Source organism: Pteropus vampyrus, unplaced genomic scaffold, assembly GCF_000151845.1.
Source record: "Pteropus vampyrus isolate Shadow unplaced genomic scaffold, Pvam_2.0 Scaffold85, whole genome shotgun sequence".
Taxonomy (NCBI): Eukaryota; Metazoa; Chordata; class Mammalia; order Chiroptera; family Pteropodidae; genus Pteropus; species Pteropus vampyrus.
In genome coordinates, this window is record NW_011888866.1 from 948,239 (window position 1) to 971,634 (window position 23,396).

Consider the following 23,396-nt stretch of genomic DNA (forward strand, 5'->3'; position numbering starts at 1 on the left):
AAGATGCTCTGAATCATTAGTCATTAGTGAAATGCAAATCAAAACTATAATGAGATACCTAGGATGGCTATTATCAAAAAATGGACAATAACAAGTGTCGACGAGGATATGGAGAAATTAGAATCTTTGTACATTTCTGGTGAGAATGTGAAATAGTGCTGCAATTCCAGGAAAATGGCAGTTCCTCTAAAAGTTAAATATCAAGCTATCATATGACCCAGCAATTACACTCTTAGGTATATTCCCAAGAGAACCAAATGCATACTCACACAAAAATTTGTACATGAATGTTTATAGCAACACTATTCATACTTGCCAAAAAGTGGAAACAACTCAAATGTCTAACAATAAGGAATGGATAAACAAATGTGGCATATCTCTGTAATGGACTATTATTCAGCCATAAAAAGGAATTATGTGCTGATATGTGCTATAGCATGGATGAATCTTTAAAATACTATGGTGAGTGAAAAGAGTCAGACACAAAAAGGTCACATACTGTATGATTCCGTTTATATGAAATGTGCACAATAAGCAAATTCATAGAGAGAGAAAGCAGATTAGTGGTTGGCAGGGCCTGAGAGAAAAGAACCATGATAGTGGTGGGGGTGGGGGTGGGGGAAGTATGTGACTGCTAATGGGTCCAAAGGTTTCTTTTCGGGGGAATGAAAACATTGTGGAATTAAATAATAGTGATAGTTGCACAATTCTGTGACTATACTACAAAACCACTGAATTGTACACTTTAAAAAAGGAAATGTGAATATCTTAGTTTTTAAAAATTTGTATGAGAAAAAAAATCTCCATTATATAACCTGTTTAGCTCACCTCTCCCCCTCAAATTCTCCTGTTATCTATCAGTCATTAGTGGGTTCTGGAAACAATTATTTTCTACTTTTTGACAATTAATAAGGAAAGGCAGGACCATAAAGCCATCTGATAAACAAGCAAAAAGCAGAAAATCTGCTCACGGCTTAGGCCACCAGACATCATTTCCAACCTTCCATTCATATGAAATTTAAGTTAATCACATGGAGGATTTTCCTAGATGTCTTTAAATTCTTCAGCCAGGCTCTTGGTCAAAGCCTACTATTAGGCAGTCAATCTTGATTTGATTTCTTCAAACCACAGTGCTAACAACAGTTCCAAAAATTAGTCTCAGCTGCTAGAGCAATTATTTTGACTGGAAACTCCTTCTGTCCTATTATATGGAATCCATGTCAAATGAAAAGAAAATCTACAAAATAACCTATCAGTGTAGAATGCATACTTTTAGAGAATATAAATTGAAATATACCCAGTTAGTATCTCTCCCCATTTCTGTCCTGTCGAAAGGTCATAAAGGCATACAGTATGAAGGAAGGTTTCTTTGGGGAATGGCTACAGCTGATATTGCCAATGTCAAAGAGTACTTTTTAGACACCAGTCTCTGGTAGTCCTGCCTAGTATTTTTTTTTTTTTTTGCAATTAATCATGCTATATTTAGCTTTAATTAGGTACAAAGACTTTTCCATTCATGTCACCTAGAGATCATTTCACCCGCTCTGTTTGGCTGCCAGTCTCTTGTCTCTCCCTTCAGCAATAGTGAGGTGGATACCCTTGCCGCAGGGAAGAGGAATCCATGGTTTGCTGCCTTTGCCAATAACGAATATGTTGGAGAGCTGGGTGACAAAGCTGTTGCCAATGACATCTTTTACATGAACCACATCAAAAGAGCCTGGGTGTCCCTGTTGGCGATCACACCAATTCTTCCCAAGTTAGCACCTATGATTACCATATACAGGTTACCAGTGTCAAACTTGATGAAATCAGTAATTGTGCCAGTCTGCAAATCTGAATGGTCTCATTCACTATGACAAGGGGATCACGGTAGCATGGATGGCGCGAGCATCATGCGTCACCAGTTGAGGGGGATTCCTTCTATGTGCACAAAGGTCTTCCTCACTTTGCACAATTTGTACTTGGCCTCCTCAGGTGTAATCCGATGAACGTCACAGATCAGAAGGAAATTCTCTCTGGTCTTGTCAATGTTGATGAAACCCATCAAACCAGCAGGGTAGGTTACATCAGTCCAGACCTTGCCATCAGTCTTGATAAACTGCTGCATGCAGATCTTCTTTACTTCCATCTCCAGTTAGGGCATACTTCAGTCTGCTCCTTAGGAAAATGATGAGAGGCAGACACTCTTTCAGCTTGTGGGGACTGGTAGATGACAGTTTATCCAGCAACCAATGCTTTGGAGCTGCTAAGCACTTCAGATGCTTCTTGGGACCACAAGCCATGGCTGTGCTGGGTGTGGAAAGAGGGTGTCCCTGCCTCATTTTAACAGTGAAGAAATCCAAAAAGCATTTCTCTACTAGGCCAAGATTTCCATTTTCTTTACCACAAACCTCTTACGAGTTAAATGAAAATCTAAACTTCTATGCGAACATGTAATAAGCTGAATCTCCAGACTAGTCAATAAAAATCCAAATAGAAAATTACACAGAAAAAGATTTGTTTCTGTACAATCGCCTTAACTGAAAAGTTATTCTAAGGGAAAACAGTCCCTATAGCTCAGTTTGTCTCAAGACTCCATGAAAGACAGCCCTTTTCTTTTATGCAACAAGAAATCTTCTAAGACTTTCTTGACCAAGTTCATTAATAACAGCAAATTATGTTAGTGGACACCACAGAAAACTCCTTCCAAAAGGTGGAAAGCAAGTCAACATTTAGCCTTTAAAAACAGCAAAATCATTCCCCCCACACATTCATTCATCATTACTAATTTAAAAAACAAACACCCAGAATTCTAAAGATAATCACAGATGAAGATAATAACTTGGCTTGAGAAGGTTATAAAAACTTAAATATAGAAAGAAGATATAGGAGTTTCATACTCCAGGATGAGATTTCATCAAATGTTATAAAATCTAGCCAAGAAGGGCCGGACCAGTTCTCAAATGGGAAAAATAAAGATGCTTAAGGGAACAGGGCTGAGATTCATGAGGTATATATAGATCATGCCCAAGCCAGTCCTGAATCAATAATCTCAGCCAGTTCCACAACATTAAAAAAATTCTTCTGTTAAGAGAATATGGTAGAATTAAATATGATTTTTTTTTATCTTTCTACATTTTCCAAATTCTTTATAATAAAGCACTTATTACTTTTATGATATTTAAAATTTTTTTAAAAAGTATTTATAGTAGGTTTCAACACCTGAATGCTGAGGCTTCACCTGTATAAAATAATCTCAAAGAAACAGAAGATCAAGTGGACTAGGTGCATAATTCACAAGGTCAAGACTGTTTCATGTGCCAAGTAGACAGTTTGCCCCGAGGGCATCAGAGATAACAATGCTTGTACTTTGCTCCAATCTTTTCTCTGACAAAACAGGCTTTTGTCTACAGTCACCAGATGCCTCAGCAAGTGCTTTAGCCAAGTGCTTTAGCCAAGTGCCAGAGGCTCAGAGCCTAGATTACACAGCTGAAGTTTGGTACTCCTATACAGGGATTAAGAAACAATCACCTGCCCACAACTCTATTGAGCAAGCTTTGGCAGCAGCCAGGGCTAGTAAAGAATAATAAGGGGACAGGGGCCCACAGGCACAGTTGCATCTCTTTCCCATACCAGTGCTCTGTCTTCAGATGGCTCACTCTGCTGCCAATTTCAGGTCTTACTGGTCTCCTTGGTTAGCCACCATGGCTGTCTACCCTCTTTAACAAACCATGCTGGCAATGATGGTATTTTAGTAAAACTTAAACACTACCAAATAAACTGAGGGCACCCTGCTTAGGGCACTTTCACAAAAGTTATGAGTCTGGATTCTACCTAGTTAAATCCCTTCTGGCTTTCATTTTGGGACCAGAATATTAATAGGCTGTCCTAGAAAAGTTGTAAAACACTCAAGATCCAACCATTTCCTGTACCTTGAAATGTTAATACTAAGGCGGGGGGGGGGGGGCAGAAAAAATAAAACAAGAAAAAGAAGGGGGGAAAAAACCTTTCTCTCAGGGCAAGGCCCAGACTCTAGAGACCAGGTCCGAGCCGCCTCCCTGCTCCATTTCCAGCCACACTATCGCCAAAGCCAACAACAATCCTTCTACTTACAGAACCTTCCAAACATTTCTTTCCTCAGCCAACTCTGGAGCCAGGATGAGAGACTCTGTTGGCACATGCCAGTTCTTGTTTATGAGCTCGTTACCACCTCAAAGGCTGCTTGGCCCAAGGCCTGCCCTCTCTTTAAAGGATCTTTCAAACTTCAAAATGGGACCTTTTCTTGGACTCCTCTCAAGACACTGAGGTGGGTTACTTAACCTACTGCCTCCAGCCTGGGTCCTACCCAAGGACTTCTATGCGGACTATATTCTTAGGGAACAGTCAAATTCATCCAACATGAAAGGACATTTTACCCACGCATACAAAGTAGAAAAAGACTGAAAGATTTTATGTTCAAGATAAAAGCAAATACTTTCTGAAGTAACGAAGAAAGGGGTCACAAGAAGTGACCAAAATCAGATGATCTTCTCCAATGCTGTCACAGTATACCAAGAGAGTGGGATGGAAGACACCTGTTTTGTTGATAATTAAACTCTGTCATATGCCCAGAGTTTCTTTCTGAAATTCTGTAATAGAAATTTTCCTAAGGTTGACTTTCACACTCTATTGGCTAGGAGTTGAAAAGAGACATTTGGAAGCCAGATTTTCAGGCTATTTTTTGCTCTTTTCCATCCTACTATGAACCCCTTCCTCCCCTAAATTCCACCTTACCTTTTAGGGATTGAGAGAGAAGAATGAAAACCTAGACATACTTAGATGTAGTTACAGGTTAGTGCCTTGTTCTCTAACTGCCTTTGGTGAAAAAAGGATTAAAAAAAAACTTTTTTGGAAACGTAAGATTAACAACAGAGAACAATGTATATATTTAAAACTCACTGCATTTTCATAAACATACACTGCTATGTAATACCCACATCAAGAAATAGTTTCTGCTTAGCAAATGGTTCTGAAATGGAGATTTTGCCCCTTGGGGGACATTTGGCAATGTCTGGAGACATTTCCGATTGTCTCAACTTGGGAGGAATGCCACTGGCATCTAATGGGTAAAGGATGGGTAATGGGCAAGGATGCTGCTAAACACCTTAGAATACACGGGCCAGCCCCCACAAGAATTACCAGCCCCAAATACCAAAGGCACTGGTGTTAAAAAAAAAAAAAAGTAAACAAACCCCTGGATTATAATAGTCCAGAAACCCTCCTTGTACTTCTTTTCCAGAAAAGACTTTTACTACTAAAATACAAAACTCTTTTGCTCTAGCACAATGCAAAACTCTTCTGCTCTAGCAGAAAAGCTGTTGTTAACAAGATGCCATAAGGAGGTGGAACAGATCACAGATGAAAAACTCACCTTGAAAAACAGAGAAGCAGCGAAATAAAGAAAACAGAACAAACATTTGTTGCTGACCTATAACTACTAGACCACCATATACTATGCACTTACAGTGTACTTTTAATCCATAAAAAAGGAAGAAAAGATTCAGAGAGGTAGGTCATTTGCAAGATTCCACATCAATTAAGTAGCAGTGCTGGGATTCAAACACAGGTCTCATCACAAAGTCTGCTTTCATTTTAATTCCATTATGGAAGTTGAGAATATTTTAGAAGCAGTGAAAAGTAGGAAAAATATAAGAAGTGGTTAAAGTGAAAAGCAAAGATTACTTTTTTATTATTTGTAAGTAGCTTGAGAATCTTTAGATGTCCAGTTCTTCTCATGACCTCCAGACCTTAAAGGACATTTCATTTCCACTTGGTTGTTCATTCAATTCTCTCCTCCAAATTAACTATTATTCATCCTTCAGATATTTACTCAAACTTCTTCATGAATATTTTCTCTGACTCCCACCCTGTTACACATGTGATTATTTGAGTCCATTCTGTCTCTCCTATTAGACGGTATGCCCCATTGGACTTATTCAGTAGCCAGCAAGATGAACTTTGGAAATGGTTCTGAAAGATACAGAAATGTATAAGCAGAATAAATGCAATGAAAGGAACCATCCCTAAGATAAGATCAACATAAGAATATTTAAGAAAAGATAACTTTTAGTAAGTGAGCACCACAGTAAGATCTAAGGTTCCTTTAAAAACATCGTGTTTGGTCTACAGCTATGCCCTGAACAAGCCCAATCCCTTCTGATCTCGGAAGCTAAGCCTGGTTAGTACTTGGATGGGAGACTATCTAGAAGGCCCAGGTGCTGTAGGCATAAAAAGTAAATAAAATAAAAAATAAGAGATTGTAAGCTGACAAGGTCCTTGTAATCTGTGAGGTCGACCAAGGGTTGCCTTGCCCCCAAAAAAAAAAAAAAAAAAAAATACCGTGTTTGTTTGTTTCTTGGGAGGTACTACTTAAGACCAAAAACACCATCTCTTGCTATCAACTCTTAAATTACCCTAATCTCCAATTCCTAGCGAAAACCATCCCAAAAGGGCAATAAACCATTCATTTGCTGTTTTTCTTGTAAAGAGCAAGTAAACAGATGGTAGAGAAAGTGCTAAAATTTGTGTTGTTAAAAATAAAAATAAATCATCCGAGTTTATATTCAAGACTCATTCTCCAATGTTTCTAGTTCATTTCAACAAGCTTTCACCAGTATCAAAGCTCTGTGGGGGCAAGAGAATGGGAACGATTGAAATGGTATTTGCCTGGCTCTTTTCTCTGGCTCTTGGTTATTAGTTGCGAAATAGGGGTGAGGGAGAGAATGTGACTATAGAATAAAAACGAATTAAAACATCTGAAAATTTTAGTCAGATATGACTAAATATGAATATGACATTTTCAGATATGAAAATGTCACTGGGGTACATATTATTTTCCAACTATCTTCCCAGACTTTGCTCTGAATGCCACTTCACGTCACTAATCAATCCAGCAGAAGCTAGGGACAGCCCTACGTAACCTGGCTTCTAAATAAGTCAATCTTTCTTTCCTGTGTATGTGATATTTGAGGTCACCTACTTGCTTAATTCTAAGGAGGTGATTAAAGGGTTGAGAAATGACCTTATTTTAAGCCTTTAAGTCTGCCCTATCCGCCCCTCCGCTTGCGCCCCTCCCTTTGAAAAGAAGCTCCATTTCACAAAGGCTGAGGGGCATAACTCCAGAGCTTCCTAAATCAATAAGCTTAGAATTTCCATTTCTGGGAGCTCTGCCCTGGCCAAACTGCTTCCCAGGGAAAGGCAAAACTGTACTTTTCTTCTTTCTCAGTGATGCTGTGTTGGCCTACACCCAGAATCATTTTTACTTAGTTCTTCGACATGAAAACTTCAGTCCTTTAGCGCAATTGCAATGTTCTGCCCAAGAGCAGCCACTAGCACACAGCCAAAAGCACGGCACTGGCCCCAAGCCTTCAAGTAAGGTACGCTATTCACAGCAGTGTCATCTCTATGCAGTAGCTAATAGCAATTTCAAAATAGGTAAAACCTCATTGTCAATAGTACAGTGGTTTTCTTGATACAACCAATGCTTGTGCCCAGACTGCAATGAATGCCCATGGTAGAACATATAAAAATGACAACTTTTTCCTGGTTAATTATTTTCAGCTGGGGAGGAGGGGGAAATTCCTCTCTAAAACTGCATAACTAAATATAATCCCAACTGGTTAAGATAGGACCAATAACAAATGTAAAAGTGAGTTTCAGAAATAACAAAAAATAATTAAAACAATAGGATTTTTAAAAAGCACGGTTTAGATTTTAGCTGAAAGTCAGAAAAGGACAGAAACAGAGGAGTAGCTCAAAGAAATTACCAAAGGCACTGGGTCTAACTAAGAAAGAGACTAGGCTCAGAGATATTTACATTGGTAAGAAGGGAACGGCTCTGTTCTTCAGTTTCCTATAGGATGGTTCTTGTTTAATTCCAGGGTAAGACCTGAGGTTACCGTACAGAAATGACCTTATTTCTTCAGTGACCAAGGGGACCTAAAGAGAAAGAATATGTGGGTATTGTGAGGGAACATGAAAGTTAGAATTGAAAAGTAAATGCTACAAAAGAATAACATTATCTTAAGCTGGATTCAACCCATGGACCTATAAATTTCCACTACAGACAGAATCTGAACCCCAAGATTTCTTCCACTGCCATAAAATACCTTTCTACACCAAATAGATAACCAGATACACACATTTAACATAATCAAATCAATAATATGTGGCTGGCAAAAAAAAGAAAGAAACAAGAAAAACAATTTCAACGGTTTGGTCCTCAGTTACTCCACTCATTGATATATGCTTTGGAGAGAGCCACAGACAGGAGACTTGAACTGGCTTATTCACATATCTGGTTTCCAATCCCATGTGCCTCTTATAGTGTAAGCATTTTGCCAGGGTTAGGGTAATTCTAGTATTTACAAATGCATATTTTTCATCAATACAGTGCTTATACAAGCCAGCTTTCATATGAGACCACAACTGAAGAAATAATGGTTCGTTTCAATGCTGAAGGAATTTATAAAGCCAGTATGTCAATTTCCAACATGGCATCATCTTAAGTAATTTTCAAGGGTACTTTCTGATCAAGTGCTTCATACCCTGACTTTAGAACCTGATCCTTATTTATAAGAGATGGAAAAGGACAGAAGAGATAAGAGAGACAAAAATGAAAGAATTTCTCAGCCTCTTTCTGAAATTGTAATAAGCAGTCAGCTTGTTTGATTTCAAGTCCCCACATTCTCAATCCAAGCACATATGTATAATCAAAATGAAAAATGCCTTATGGCATATTTTATCTAAAACAGACACTCCACCAGATGTTTAGAAATCTGCATACTGATGGAATTAAGATCTAGTCTAATATGGTGTATATAAATGTGTAGTTACTTTGTATGATGTCTTTCCCACATTTGCCAATTTTTTCTCCTATTCAGTGGAATATGCATCTGAAATACTCCAAAACCTAAAAAGATTGTTACAAGTATAGATTTATGTAAATTCTGAGAGCATAGGTAACACATATACCAGTACTAAAAATGACATTTTAAATTTTATTATGAGAGCTTAAGGATATGCCATTATAATTTTGCCCAAAATATATTCCATGATGTTTTTAACTACGAGTTTGCAGCATATTCAAGTATGTGTTCATCTCTGATAATAATTAGCATTCTAATTACTCTTCTTTAGGTATGTGACTTAAAATCCCAGCAGGGAAATACTTTATACTCAAAAACATTTAATTCTCTTTTTGACTTCAAAGAAATAGTATGTGTTTATATTAAAAAAAAAAAAGGCAAAGAACTTAGACAAGGGACTTCTATTTCTGTGAAGTAATGCTCTTTCTTCTAAAAACAGCATGTTTAATTTGAATGTGTCCAGAAGCAGGCTCAGGAATAAGGTCTTTATTGGATGGTTGCATTATTTTATTTTGGTGTATTATAGATTTCCAGAAAATCAAGAATGCCTATTGTTCAACATAAACAAAAAAATATATTCACAAATCAATGAGAAAAAAAACTGCCTTTGGATTACCTAAACCTGTCTTCCGCTCCCCTCTAATATACATAGAAAAAGAATATTACAAGTTGCCTATACGTAGCAATTGTACCCGGTCAACAATTCTGTTGAACTTTGCCTTAGAAATTCTGGAAGAATACTTTAAAATTTAATCAGTATCACTGATAATGGATACTCTACATTAAAGGCTATAACTATCAGAAATTCAATAATTAATTCTCCTGATTAAGAAGATAATGAGAAGTCAGATTCGTTACAGCTCTATTCCTAAATAACTGACCCCAACACGACTGAGTAATAAAAAAGGAGAGTTGAAGGAGGATCTTGGGCATGCTATAAAACACTTGAGGATCACATGATATTTAAAGTGCAGTGTAGAGCTCCATTTGGAAATGGCAAAAAGCAAAGACAACTCTAAGAGTTCCCCTGGCTCAGGCTGCAGTAACAGATTCCCAGAGGCTGTATAGTGAAGCTAAAATCCTTTCCACAATGGTAGTAGTTTTTAACCAAGAAGTATATTAAAAGCACCTGCTGAAGTTTTAAAAAAAATATGTACATGCTTCGGTCCCCAGCCCTAAAAATTTTACTCCAGTAGAGCACTTTTACTTTGTAAAAGCTCCAGAAGTGATTCTGATATGCACCTCTAGTTGAGAAGCCTTAGCACCAAGAGACTCTTCATTCAGCCTGATTGTTAATTTTCTCTAACCTCATGCTACTTTTTGCTTGGTGTTTGGTGAATATGTACACCTTTCTATAATACTCTCTGTACCTTTCACTAAGATTTGATTCAGTGCAGAGCAAAGTACTCAACATTGGAAGAAACATATCAAATAGGAAATATCAACTCTAAGCTAGGTACCAGTTTATAAAAAACATAATGAAGAGAACCTATTACTAAACAAAAACAGAGGCAAAGAGAAGACATACATATGGCCAACAGGTACATGAAAACATGCTCAACATCACTAATCATTAGAGAAACGCAAATCAAAACTACCATGAGATATTACTTCACACCTTTTAGAAGACATATCAAAAAGACAGGAAATAAAAAGTGTTGGCAAGGATGTGGAGAAAAGGGAACACTTGTGCATTGTTGGCGGGAATGTAAATTGTTGCAACCCCTATGGAAAACAGTATGGCGGTTACTCAAAAAATTAGAAACAGAATTACCATGAGATCCAGCAATTTTACTTTTGGGTATTTATCCAAAGAAAATGGAAACACTAATTCAAAAAGATATATGCAACCCCATGTTCACTGCAGTATTATTTATAATAGCCAAGATATGGAAAAAAAACCTTTCTAAACTACACTTGTTGAGGATTAACAGAGGGAAAAAAAAACTTTCTAAACTAAAATAATCACAGAGCCATGATTCTTTAACCTGAGATCTGCCCTATACCAAAAGGTGTCCAACAAACCCTTCCAAACAAATCCAGCAGTTAAACAATACAACCCAGAACCTCAATGGCTCCAAATGTCCTGAATCAATCTTTTCTCAAGCCTTCTTAGAAGTCAGCAAGAGTGAGAATATTAGTTATCATAAACTCATTATTTTCTAAAACCTCCAGGGGCTTAACTCTTAAAAGTCTCTAAGGATATCCTTTCCCCTTAATTTCACAATGACCTTGCACCTCATAGCTAATAACATTATAAATAGCAACACCAGCTAACATTTATTACTTACTATATGCTAGGCACTGAGCTGAATGCTTAACCTTCTTCATCTCATCTAATCTTCACAATAACCCTATGAGGTCAGTACTATTATTCACTTTCATATTCTAGATGAAAAAGAGAGGCTTAGAAAAGTTAAATAATTTGAATATCTCTTCTGCTCTCAAAGTCCCAAACCCTTAGATATTCCTTCCAATTTTAGTTTCCTGTCGGTTTGTTCATAAAAAGAAAAGATACGTCTGAATATCACTCAGGAAAAAAAAAAATCATACCTACTGTCCATTTACTTTTTATCCTTTAAAGTTTTTGGTGAATTTGTTCTTCACTATTAAGAGGGAAGGGTGCTCTCAAATTTTGAGTGGACCTCAAATTTTAGTGTGTATTGTGATAAATGGTAGAGCTAATGTTAAAACACAAATTGCTAGGGCTCAACCCTAGAGTTTCTGATTTGGAGACCTGGGATGGGGCCTGACATTCGAGTTTCTAAAACTTCCCAGGTGTTGCTGCTGCTGCTGCTGGTATAGGGGCCAGTGCTTCATGAGACGGTAAGAGGAAGTAATCCCTTCTCTCCTTAGCTATCACCTTCTCATGTGAAAACCCTTCTCCACAGAGTACTTCCAACATGAGAAGCACTCAGGATTTAAAAACACCTCCAAAGTCTGAAAGCTAAAAGCCTTCTTCCGCCCTCCCCTCATTTCACAAAGGCATCGATGTAACCCAGGCAGTGTAAATCCAGAAAAAGAAAAATTAAGGACAGAATAATTGTAAACTGCTCAAGAAGCTCTGGCCATCCACACATTTTACATCTTCAGCCTGATAAGTGTTTCCTTTCGATCTCCTAGGGCAAGAGAAATGCCAAAAGAAAAAGGAAGTAGATTGTTTTGTAATACTTAAAAAAAGAAAAAGGACACACTCGGAAAATATAACAGAATTTTGCCCTACGAACAAAATATCTCAAAATCCTATAAATTACTCTTGTTTTGCTCTCCTTTGTCATACTATCTTGCATCTCAAAAGAGCTATTCTTCTTACCCAAGATGGACCCAAAGTCTACACTTTCTTAGGTAGCTTAAACATTGATTATGTCAAGGTCATATAAGATGAATGACTTCTGGGAATAGAATTTGTTAAAAATGTCTCCTCAGCTAGCCAGAGAAGCTTCTTACTTGGGTGGGTGCTCTCAACCATGACTAAACTGTACTGAGAGAAATATATTTTAAAATATTAATATGGCCTGGCGCCTTCCTGATGCTAATCCTTCCAGGCCCATCCCAATAGCACAACTGGGAAATTAACTGAAGAGAAAAGCAATCTTCCCTCCGCTCTCGACTTTCAGATGCTCCTCCTCTATAGCTTTGCCATGCACAGATTCATTCTATACATAATACACAGAGAAAGAACATGAGCACACACACAAATAACTCTCGGCAGGAACCAAAAATCAAAGCCTAACCCCATGGTTTTTAAGTGAGCAAGTCCAATTTTCTTCTTTGTAGCCCTTGACACATGCTGGCTGGGAGCCGTCTGGATTTTTTTCTGCCTTGTTCCTGCACCAGAAGGCTCTGCACTGCAGGTCAGGGGATGATAAGGAAATGAACAGTGTAATTTCCAAGGCCTCTGAACACGGCCCTGTCAGCAGCTCTGGAGGCGGGTTACTCAAGCATGGCTTGAAGAGTGAAAACCACAGAGAGGAGGGCTCAGACAGCCAGCAGTGGCAGGATCTCAGCTGTGTATGTCACTGCCACCTCCAGCCTGAAAGCCCAAGCCCTGCTGCCTCCTTGGATGAGCTCTGCAGGTAAAAGCTCTTATGCTCAAATGGCAAGAATACAAGTTGACACAGGGGGAGGAAGATTAAGGACTAGAGCTTAGATTTTTCATGCACTCTTGTGCAGAAACAAAAACATTTAGTGTTCTTCCAGCATACATGAGATTGCACATGCTGGCAAACCCACAGTAACATCTATCCAACATATCCAGCCCCACACCAGGGATATGACCAGAAAGAACCCATATTGTGAAATCTGAAATTCAACAGGCCACTTCAATAGCCTTTGAAGCCAATTTTGCGCCGCCCCCCCCAAAAAAACCCACTATAAATATCAGGGACTTTAGAGCACATCACCGGCATGCAAATTTCCCAACCCAGATTTGGAACTTCTTCTGAGCATAGCACTGAAAGTCTTAACATGTCAATCACCTCATACTGGTCTGCCTGTATAGGTGGAATATTGTTATGGTTCAGCCCATTATTGCCTAGGAAGGACTGAGATGTATTTCAATTCAAATTATGTTTTTCTTTTTTTCCTGATATTTATTGAATGCTTCCAAAGTGCCAAACACTATTTTAAGTGTTTCATATGAATTACCTAATTTAATCTTACAATGACTCTATGTAGGAACTATTGTTTTCCTCATTTTGCAGATGAGAAAACTGAGGTACAGCAGTGAAGTAACTTGCTCAAGATCACTCAGTTGATAGGTGGTAAAGCTGGGATGCAAACTCAGGTAGTCTGGCTCCAGAGTTTACACTCTTACCCACTCAGTTATACATGAGAGTTGACGTGAAATTTAAGTTTAGAAGGCTGGTGTTTTAAGTTAGAAATAGCTCCCAATGCCTACCTTATATAAAAAACTCATGATGGTTCTTAAATGTTGAAGTATATAGCAGTTACCTGGAGAGTCTTCTGGAAGTGCAGATTTCTGGGCCCCAACGCCTAAAACGTATTTAGCAGATCTGGGGTAGTGTCCAAGAATCTGCATTTTTGACATGCAGGTGATGTGATGCACATGGTTTTATGGGCCACACCTTCAGGAACTCTGCTCTAGATAATAAACTGTAAGCTACTCAAAGAGCAGAAACCATCTCTGTCTTACTCACCAGGGCATACCCAGCACCAAGTACAATACAGAATCTAACATGCACTCAATTAACGTACCAAATGAACGAAGAGTTATAATGGTATCCAACAGTCTATTATCTCTTTACAAAACAGTATCCACAATACATTCAAGGTCTGCCAATTAGTGACATGCTCAAGGAGCACCAGGGCAGGGTTTTTTTTTTTTTCTTACCTACAATTGCCAAATAAAGAGGAAACTGGCAATGCCTCAATGATTACCATGAAAATTTGACTGAACGCAATATTCCAGAACATGTGCACCCTCCCCCCATGAGAAGTCAAGCTTCAAGTAGCAGTTTAAAAGTAACTTTCCCCTTTTTTATGTATAATAGAATAAGTTCAACACCAGATGTAAATGGTTGTTCTCCACAAATACCATCACCTTACCAAAGAAATCTAAACTCAAAAGATCCTTTTATTGAGTGCCAACGATGTTAAAATCAGGATGATAAACAAATGAAAGCAGTCCTGAAGGTATCTGGGCATTTACATCCAATGTTTCTGAGGTAATCTTTAAAATAGGAAAACAGAGAATCTCTTGGAACAGTTGAAGATTTGCTAAGAATCAATATGACATAAAAATTTGGTAACTAAAAACTTGGTTTCTATGTCTGGTTTTCCCACTGACTATCTGGGAGATCCTAGATCACATGACCTCCCTGTTCTTAGTTTGCTCCTCTATAAAATAAAGAGATTGGACAAGATAATCTTTCTCTGGGCCCTCCTTCAATTACAACACCCAGGTGGAAAATAGAGCAGCTGAAGAAAAAATAAATCAAGCTCAGGCTCTGTTGTAGTTACAGAAGGCATCTCTGTCCCACATAAATATCAAGTTCTTTTAAATTTTTTCCATGAAGGAAAATTTGGCTTCAGGAAGCAAAGCTGACTGCTATGCCATCACTAGCTGAGAAAGAACAGTTAGTGAAGGAGAAAGGCATTAAAAGAGAAAGCCTTGGATCAGAAGGAATGAAAGAGACCCGACCTTGGCTGGGCAGTGAAGGATTGCAACGCCAGAGAATTGAGCTGGAGGGCATGAACGAGGGAGGAAAGCAAAACCAAGGGCAAAGGAAGATGCTCTTAGAACACAGGATATGATAGCAAGCATGATCAGAAGGTGAATTAGCAAAGAGCGCACATGTACCATTTTCTTTGTATCCTAAAGTAATGGGGGAAGTGGTAAATATATGCAGCATTCTGCGAGCAGCAGAAACTGAGACAAACATGGGGAAGGAGAGTGCAGAATGTTCCTACCTTGTGAGATCAAAAGCAGCAGCTTAAAGAGGTGAGGGGGGCTTCTGGTTGCAAACTTCTAGATCCTTTAGCCAATAGAGCCTACTGGTTACTTTAAATGATTTGGAAAAAAAAAAGGAGTCTCACCTTAAACTCTTGGTTTAAGCCCTGATTCTCTGCACGACAGGGTGGTGCAGATAGATCACTGCCTTCTGTGGCTATTTTAAATTCTTTTTTTCTTGCCTGACGGAATGGCAATGCAAGCACTAAGCTCAGGACATTTAGACAGGCATTCTTCCTCCTCCCTACCTCCCCTTCCATCCCTAACTTAACAACCTATCAATCAAACTATAGGCAAGGGAACAGGCAGGAGCCAGAAGGCTCTGCCTTGTTTATTTCTCAACATCCACCCCCCAACCCCCGCCCCCTTCCCATCTCTTCGGCTGGCAGGAAGTATGAGGCAGGAGTGTTCAATAACAATTCAGGGCTGCAGCAGTTGCTAAGAGTCATCTCTGGTCTCTCCTAGAACTCTGGGAAACAGCACAGTGAGCCCTGCCAGAGAGAGGTGTGGTGGAGCAAAAGTAGAATGCCATGAAGGGAAATCCACATCTCTGGCTCGTAGAAAATTCCCTCAGCCATAGCCTAAGATACCTACCTTGATGAGTGAGAGGGTCCTGAGGTAATATTAATATTCAAGTTTCCCCCATCAGCTAACATTAGACATGTCACAATTCTATCCTATACCACGAACTCCATTTGTCTTCTCTATTTCTAAAAAGGGGTGTGTGTGGAGGGGGGAGGAGGAAGATGCCAGTCACGACACTTTCCAAATATTATGAGTTTTCCCTCTTCATGACAGTTCTCAGCTCAGAATATGTAATTCCTAGATTATATCAAAACATCTGTTTTGCTGTTTTGGTTCTGTTGGTTGTCCCCACATAGAAGGAACATTCCAAAGCAGTTAAGCCATAGGCAAGCCCATATCTCAGAAAGGAAATCTTAAATAAGTTTTCAAAGACTTAGCTTATAAACTATGGTACTAGTTTATAATCATCAAACATTGAGCACCTACTTACATGCCAAAACCTGGGGTCCCTGTTTCTAAAAAGCTACCCTACTGCAAGATTCCTAGCCGTCTTTCCCCTAGAGTCTTTCCCTCCTCCTATTCCAGAAACTGCTCTCTCCCTGCACAGTGTTTTCATCTCCTAGCAACTTCCAAACATTTATTTAAATAATTATTTATTTCAATGGTTAAAGGCTTTATGTAAATGCACCCCCAGGACCAGACTGTTCAAAAGGGTTGGAAAGGAACTGAGAAAGCAGGTTCTTGCTTATAGTAACATCAAACTGCACAACAAATGTTCTGCTTCTAAAAGTACTTCCCAGCAATTTTATCTTTCTTCCAAAAACTGAAGCACAGTCTTTCTTTTCTCTCTCATTCCACTACCTCGCCCTCAGTCTCCTTGGGAGACAAGGCTTATAACAGCTACATTTTTAAGGGATAAACTCCCCTGGCACCAACGTGTATTCTTAGCTCAATGTACTGCATCTTTCAGCCCAATTATAATCTGAAGGGCAGGTACTCAACCAGTCTCTGCACCTATAAGAGAAAATGGGTTCCATTTGCTTCTCTGTTGGAGACTATCATGGCCATTTAGAATTAAATCCAACATGAAGCTAAGCATCATTAATCGTTTCACCCACAGGCTACCACTGGGCTTAGAAGATTGCAACTTGAGGCAAGAGTTCTAAACAGAAAGGAAAATGAAGGCCACTCTCAGAAGTGGCCACTTTTCAGCACAGGAAGAACAATGATGATGAACATGGATATATGGCAAGAGTTTACTGAAGCCAGATGTAGGGAATAGTCTAATGGGCCTGGAACAGAAGCAAGAACTCCTGGTACTCCTAGGCCTCTTTAAAACAGTATTATCCATCTGTACCCCAGAGAAGATGGTAAATTGCAGCCAGCACAGGATGAGCCATGCCAGTAACCAGCTGGAACTTGACTCTGCTGAGGTGGACTATAGCATCTGCCACCTAAACACAGGCAGCCTCTCTAGCAGCTGCCACCGGTAAAAGGGAATGAACCATTGTGTTATTAGAGGAAGAAAATTCACAGCCCTGTTACCAGGGAAGCCCAGATGTTGCTAAGAGCTACAGATGTGCCAGAGGCAAAGACCAAAATATATATAGCAAAAAAAAAAGCACAAGCTACCACTGGAATCCAGGCACTGATAGGGCCCCACTACCCAAACATACACATCTACCTCTATTTATTAACACTTACATATGGAAATAGGTATTCCCTTTTGCAGCTGATGTAATTACAGAGAAATCAATTTATACTGCATCTGTTGGGATCAGCTGAAAGCACAGGATGAGCAAAACACCAGAGCAGAAAATCAAGAGCCAATGAACAGCTTATCCCCAGGCCAGCCACTCTGCAGGAAACTGAGTTGCTGGGGTTTAAGGCAGCCTGAGCAGACCATAGACTCATACCTACTCTGCTCCAGCCCTGCAAGCTCCATTTCTTGAGACATGAACTAAGATCATCTTCCCAGAGGAGGAGAGCCCCTCGTGGGACTGCAGGCACCTGCCCTTCCAAGTCAAGGAGAAGGCATCATATCATTACACTGTTGGGCAGCTATTAAACTACCAGGAGACTTCAGTTTCTAGTAACTGAGGAAGAAACCTGGCCAAGCCTCTCTTTCAAGGCTAAACTTTCACAGCCACACTAACTCATAAGGCCTGAATAAGCACCTCATAGCACAGTCAGCACATCCTGTCCCAAATTGTGCCCCTCTGCTCTTTGGTAGCTACCAACAGAACACTTGGTAGACACCATGCCATGTAACTCATTTAACCCATTCCTCCCCCAAAGACCCAGCAACACCATTTATCCCATTAAAACTGCACTCAACCGAGAGCCTATTATCAATGACTCTGAGGATGAAATGCCAGTCAGGCTGGGAACCACAGGATGGTGCCAGTCTCCAGCAACAAGTATCTGAGGTGGGACAAGAACAAGGTGGGAGGTTCTCAACTTGACTTATGGAAAATTCATTCTACCAAGTAGCTGCCCCCAACAACAAATATTTTTTTCTCCAAAACGTCCAGGCCTGCTGTTAATGAATCTGTAGGGAATCCCCTGATTTGAAACAAAACCACATTATCATTACCAGCTGCTCTGACCTTGTAATTGGTCATTACCCACAAACTAATGAGCCTCCCACAGAGTGCACATAGCATTTGGCGGTTAGTCCAGGGCAGTTCTGACTGGCAGTGGGCAGCCAGATCTGGCCACCTCTTACCTTTTCAGACTTGACTTTCTTTAGCGGGCGACACTCATTCTCCCCTTCCTCTGGCTCCGGTTTAGCTCCCAAAGGATTGAGCGCTGTCCCAGGCTCAATAGCTATACTCCCAAGTGGCTCCACAGCTCCTGTATCCACCCCTGCACTTCCATCATACTGACCACCCCGTGCTCCCAAGGGGACTGGCTGGAGGACCCCAGGATCTTTTTCTGAACAAGTCCCCACTCCTTCGCTTCTCTCCTTCTTGCTCTTAGATGAGCTGTTCTCCTTCTCCTTTTTGGAGCCGGCTATACTGCGGGATGCCTTAGCCGCCTTCTCTGAGCCCTTCGGAGCAATAGCAGCAACCAGGCTTCCTGCATTGGCACCGTCTCCTGAGCGTCCCTGCACCTCTTTCTTGCTAGCTGCCCCCTCACTTGGCGTGAACAGGGAAGTTCCTGGAGTGGGTTTGCTAGTGTCTTTGCCACTCTTATTCCTTTTGGATTTTGATTTGCCTTCCTTCCCTTGAGGACCTGGCACTGGGGTCACAAACTTGATGTTGTCTGGTAGTGTGGCCACAGCATTGGGAGCTGGTATCCCCACCTCCTTTGAGCCTGACATTTCCAGTTTCTGCTGGTCCTTTTCCAGATCGGCGTCCAGGTCAATGATGAGATTCCCTACTCCAATGTCCCATTCATCCCCACTGTCGTATGTCTCAACCGGGTTTGCATCCACTCCTTTCCCTCCGGAGGCTCCACTGCTCAAGGACATCTTAGAGTCAACGTCCCACCTCAAGATTCAAGGCTCTTCCTTGCCCCCAGCTTTCCTATTTTCAGCTTCAGCTATGTTCTCAGACCTGCCACATTGGTCAGTACATGCCCAGCGGACAACATCATTGCTGGAAAAAGAAAATTTAAAGAGCTGTTAAAGGAAACAGTACAGGCAAGGAGACAGCCTGAAATAAACTCCCACGCAAAACAGACCCTTCCTAGGGGACTATCACATCACAATGGACAAGACAAACAAGTTCAATTGTATTTCTAACCAAGTCACATTGGACCAAGGAAAGTGTTAATTCCCACCCATATCCCCAGGGAAGAGTACAATATTTCCCATTGCCTGGAGATTCTGTGGTAAGTCTTAACTAGGAATCCTCTACAGTTAGTTTCCCATTCCCAAGAGACTTATTTCTACTACCACTGCCAGCTGGCAATCCTCCCTCAATCAATACAGGCCCTGGCATATTAGATTCAAGTTCTAGCACAACTTCACTCACACCCCCTTTCTCCTTGCTACTTTCCTGAATTATTAGAAAATACACTAGCAAAGGCTTTCAAAACCCTCTTCTAACAAGGCCTGTTCCTATGAGAAATGATAAACATTGTCATTGCACTGCATGGGGAGGGGAAGTATGAATAAAAAAGAAAAGCAAGAACCGGGAAAACTACATCAGAATAGGGGACAAAAATTGCAACTAGAGGAGTTATCCTCAGAAAGGCCTCAATCAATCTGCTTAAGTTCAGTTAAATCAGCCTTATTAAACTCTACGTTTCAAATTTGTCCATATAGCAAAATTTAATGTGGCCTTTCTCACTTACCATTATAATACCTATGAAGACACGTGCGACGCACACACACACACACACACACACACACACACACACATAGAGAAATAATTTTACTCTATCAACTGAACTACTAAAAATTACTACTGAAAAATCTATACCGGAATATGGGATAAATCTCCACATTCTTGTATAAGATTGATGTTATTGTATTGATAAATACCAGGGCCTAAACACATAAAACAGAAATTGGCTAAAAAAAAAAAAGGGAAGAAATGGTAAAAAATAAAAAATAAAAGGGGACAATTTACATCTCTCCTGTCTCCTGACTCATGAGATCTGGGGAGTGTACCATATAGAAAACCTAGCAGCCAACATACACTGTCCTGGTACTACCTTACGACAAAGCCAGAGTTCTATTCTTGCTTACTACCCTGTCCGCCATCTTTCTATATCTATTTAGAAAATAACTGTCATAACAGAGCAGAAAGAGCAAACCAGTGGCACAATGAATCCTACAAAGTGGATTTCTAACAGGTAAATGCTACAGATAGGACAGAGACAAGACAAATTGTACTTTTTCACCGACTCTCTCACTACAGTGTCAAAGAACCAGGATGCAGTTACAAGAAAAGATGTCATCCTAGGAGAACAGAGCTGTACCAAGTGAATGCCTGCTAGCAGCTGGGATTTAAGAGAGAAAGGTGTGCACACTAATCTGCCATTGAGCTGTAGATCTGAGAAGAAAATACAACCTTTACCTAAGAAGAGAGCTTAGTGCCAACAGCAACCAACCACAGCTGGCATCAAGTCTACATAAATCTGACTTCATAAAAAGAGTGTATATCGGGGTGAGGGACATTATGTAGGAACTATGAAAAAATGCAACCCACAAGGTAAAAGAAACAATTCTTGAAGAGTCAGAGAAATGATACCTCTGAAAATGATCTAGAATTCTGAAGACATTTTTAGTAAAATGTTTGGAATTCTCAATACTACACAAGATTTGGCCTCCATGAAATAGTATAGTATGTACTCATTCATTCAAAAAAATTTGTATTAACTGTCTACTATGTGCTAGGGAACTAAACTAGATTCTGGGAATACAGCAGCAAAAAGACAGTGAATAAGGCAGTGGAACATGGTACTGAAAATGATTCTATTATGAGGGGCAGAGGGCATTTCTAGAACAGAGAATGCCAACTGAATCTGCACTACTGAAGATTATTACAGCATAGATCTTCCCAACTTCATAATTTATCAGCTCTGCAATCTTTGCAATTGTGTCTAGGCTTAGGGCATAACCCACATTCATCTAAGGTTTACCTACTTTCCTCCATAGCTGCGCTATCATCAGTGTGTGATTTAACCACTAAAACAACCCCATGTTTGTTTATCCTTGGAAAAAAACCAGAACTTTCAAAACACCTTCCTCTTAAAAAAATAAAACAAAACAACAACAACGACAACACCTTAGAAAACAAGATAGGGATGGAAGAGAGGCTCTGGAGGTATACATAAAGGAAAAAATATAAAGGACATAAAAATATCAGTGCTGAGAGATTCTGACAGTTTTCTACTGTACTGGCTGACCTATCACATGAAGATTGGAAGAAATCCTACTTTCCTTTATGAAAAGACAAAAATTGGGCCAACCTCAGGCTCCTCTGCAATATCAAATGTTAAAAGGGTATGAAAAAATCAACAGAATTTTCGAGAGAGAAGGTTGTTAGGAATCTTATACTGAATCAAGTTGTTTGTCATGTGTAAAAGCAATAGATTTTCAGTTATGTAAGAAAACATATATATCCACCTTGTTAAAAAACTATATGAAGCACTAAAATCAGTTCAGTGTCACATAAATTTGAATAATTCTTGTAAATGCACATACCAACTGAATTTTGTAATATAAAGAGTAAACCAATATAGGTATTAAAAATCATTCCTAAAAAGAATATGAAGCAAAATCAATACTTATAATGATGTAGAACCTTAAAACACTCAGCCTTAACATCAGTAACGGAAAACACTTTCTCAAATTCCTCTTCCATACATCATGGCAAATTGTTGGTTGTTTCTAGCAAGCAAGAAATATTGCCATTACATTTTTTAAAATTGTGCTTCTTCTCAAAGGGAGCGGGAAATGAAAAGAACATCTGATGGTCTGTGCTTATTTCCAGGGTCCACATCTTAAGTGAGATAATTCATTAAATGGAGGGATGTCTAGAAGAGTATAGTCAAAGACCAAGAAGCCATTTCATAAGAGAAAAGCTCTTAGATATTGGTATTCTTTAGTCTATGAAGAAGAATACTGAAGGGAGACAGGCTGGTTAGCTTTAAATATATGATAATTGTAACATGTAGAACAGAGAAATTTATCCTGCGATACCGAGGGTAGCAACAGAACCAGTGAGTAGAAGTTACAGATAGAGGGATGTTTAACTCAGGAAAAAATTTAATAACCTGATATTTCCAGCAATGGCCCACAATGTTTAATGAAGCCATATATCTTTATCACTGAATGTACTGAGCAGAAAAAGCATAATCGCCTGTCAATCAAATTACATAATGAATTCCTCTATGTGTAGTAAGGGGTAGTTTGAACATGCCTAGGGCCTTTTTCAAATCTACAATTCTATTAATGTAGCTATGAAAAAAGTATTTTCTCTACTTTCTAACACCCAGAATTTCTGCATGACCAGGATGCAAAGAAAACATTATGAGGACCGATCCTAAGTGATGCTGATGTTCTTTAGAGAGGCACTGTCTTCCAATTTTTTGAGGGTGTCAGGTGTTTCCCTATGTACTACTTTTCAGCCAGGTGACTTCTCAGAAACCCAGCTTCCCAAACCCAGCAGGCTTCACTGCAGTAACTTCCGTGGTACATTTCCAAAGATACACCATAAAATTGCCAAGGATTCTTTAATCAGCCTGGATGCAGCAGCCAATCCACTTTCCATCTGCTCCCGACAACATTCCATACAGCTAATAATCAACTCTCTGACAGGTCATTGCAGAGATGTTTAACCACACGAGGTAGGGCAACTAACGTGCTAGCTGGAAATGAAAAGCACTGACCTCTTGCTTCCATGGCAGAGAAAATGCAGGAGAACCAATACCTTACAAAGAACAGAAGGCACTTTCAACTTGTAAGAGCTTCTGTAAATATCCTTCCTCTCTTCTCTCCTGCCTAATTGTACTCTACTTCCCTATTTAGGACCACGTTTTAGCAGACTCTAGAATTT

The 23,396-nt window shown here is 39.6% G+C and overlaps 1 protein-coding gene and 1 pseudogene across 1 annotated transcript in view; both read right to left on the reverse strand.

The window, feature by feature from the left end:
- Positions 1–23,396, reverse strand: part of ZNF609 (zinc finger protein 609) — a 173,374-nt gene that overhangs the window by 142,004 nt on the left and 7,974 nt on the right. The window contains exon 2 of the mRNA XM_011363341.2: positions 18,611–19,484. Coding sequence (XP_011361643.1) covers positions 18,611–19,357 — 747 coding nt within the window. The 5' untranslated portion in view covers positions 19,358–19,484. The remainder of the gene's footprint in view (positions 1–18,610; positions 19,485–23,396) is intronic.
- Positions 1,455–2,282, reverse strand: LOC105294241 (annotated as a pseudogene).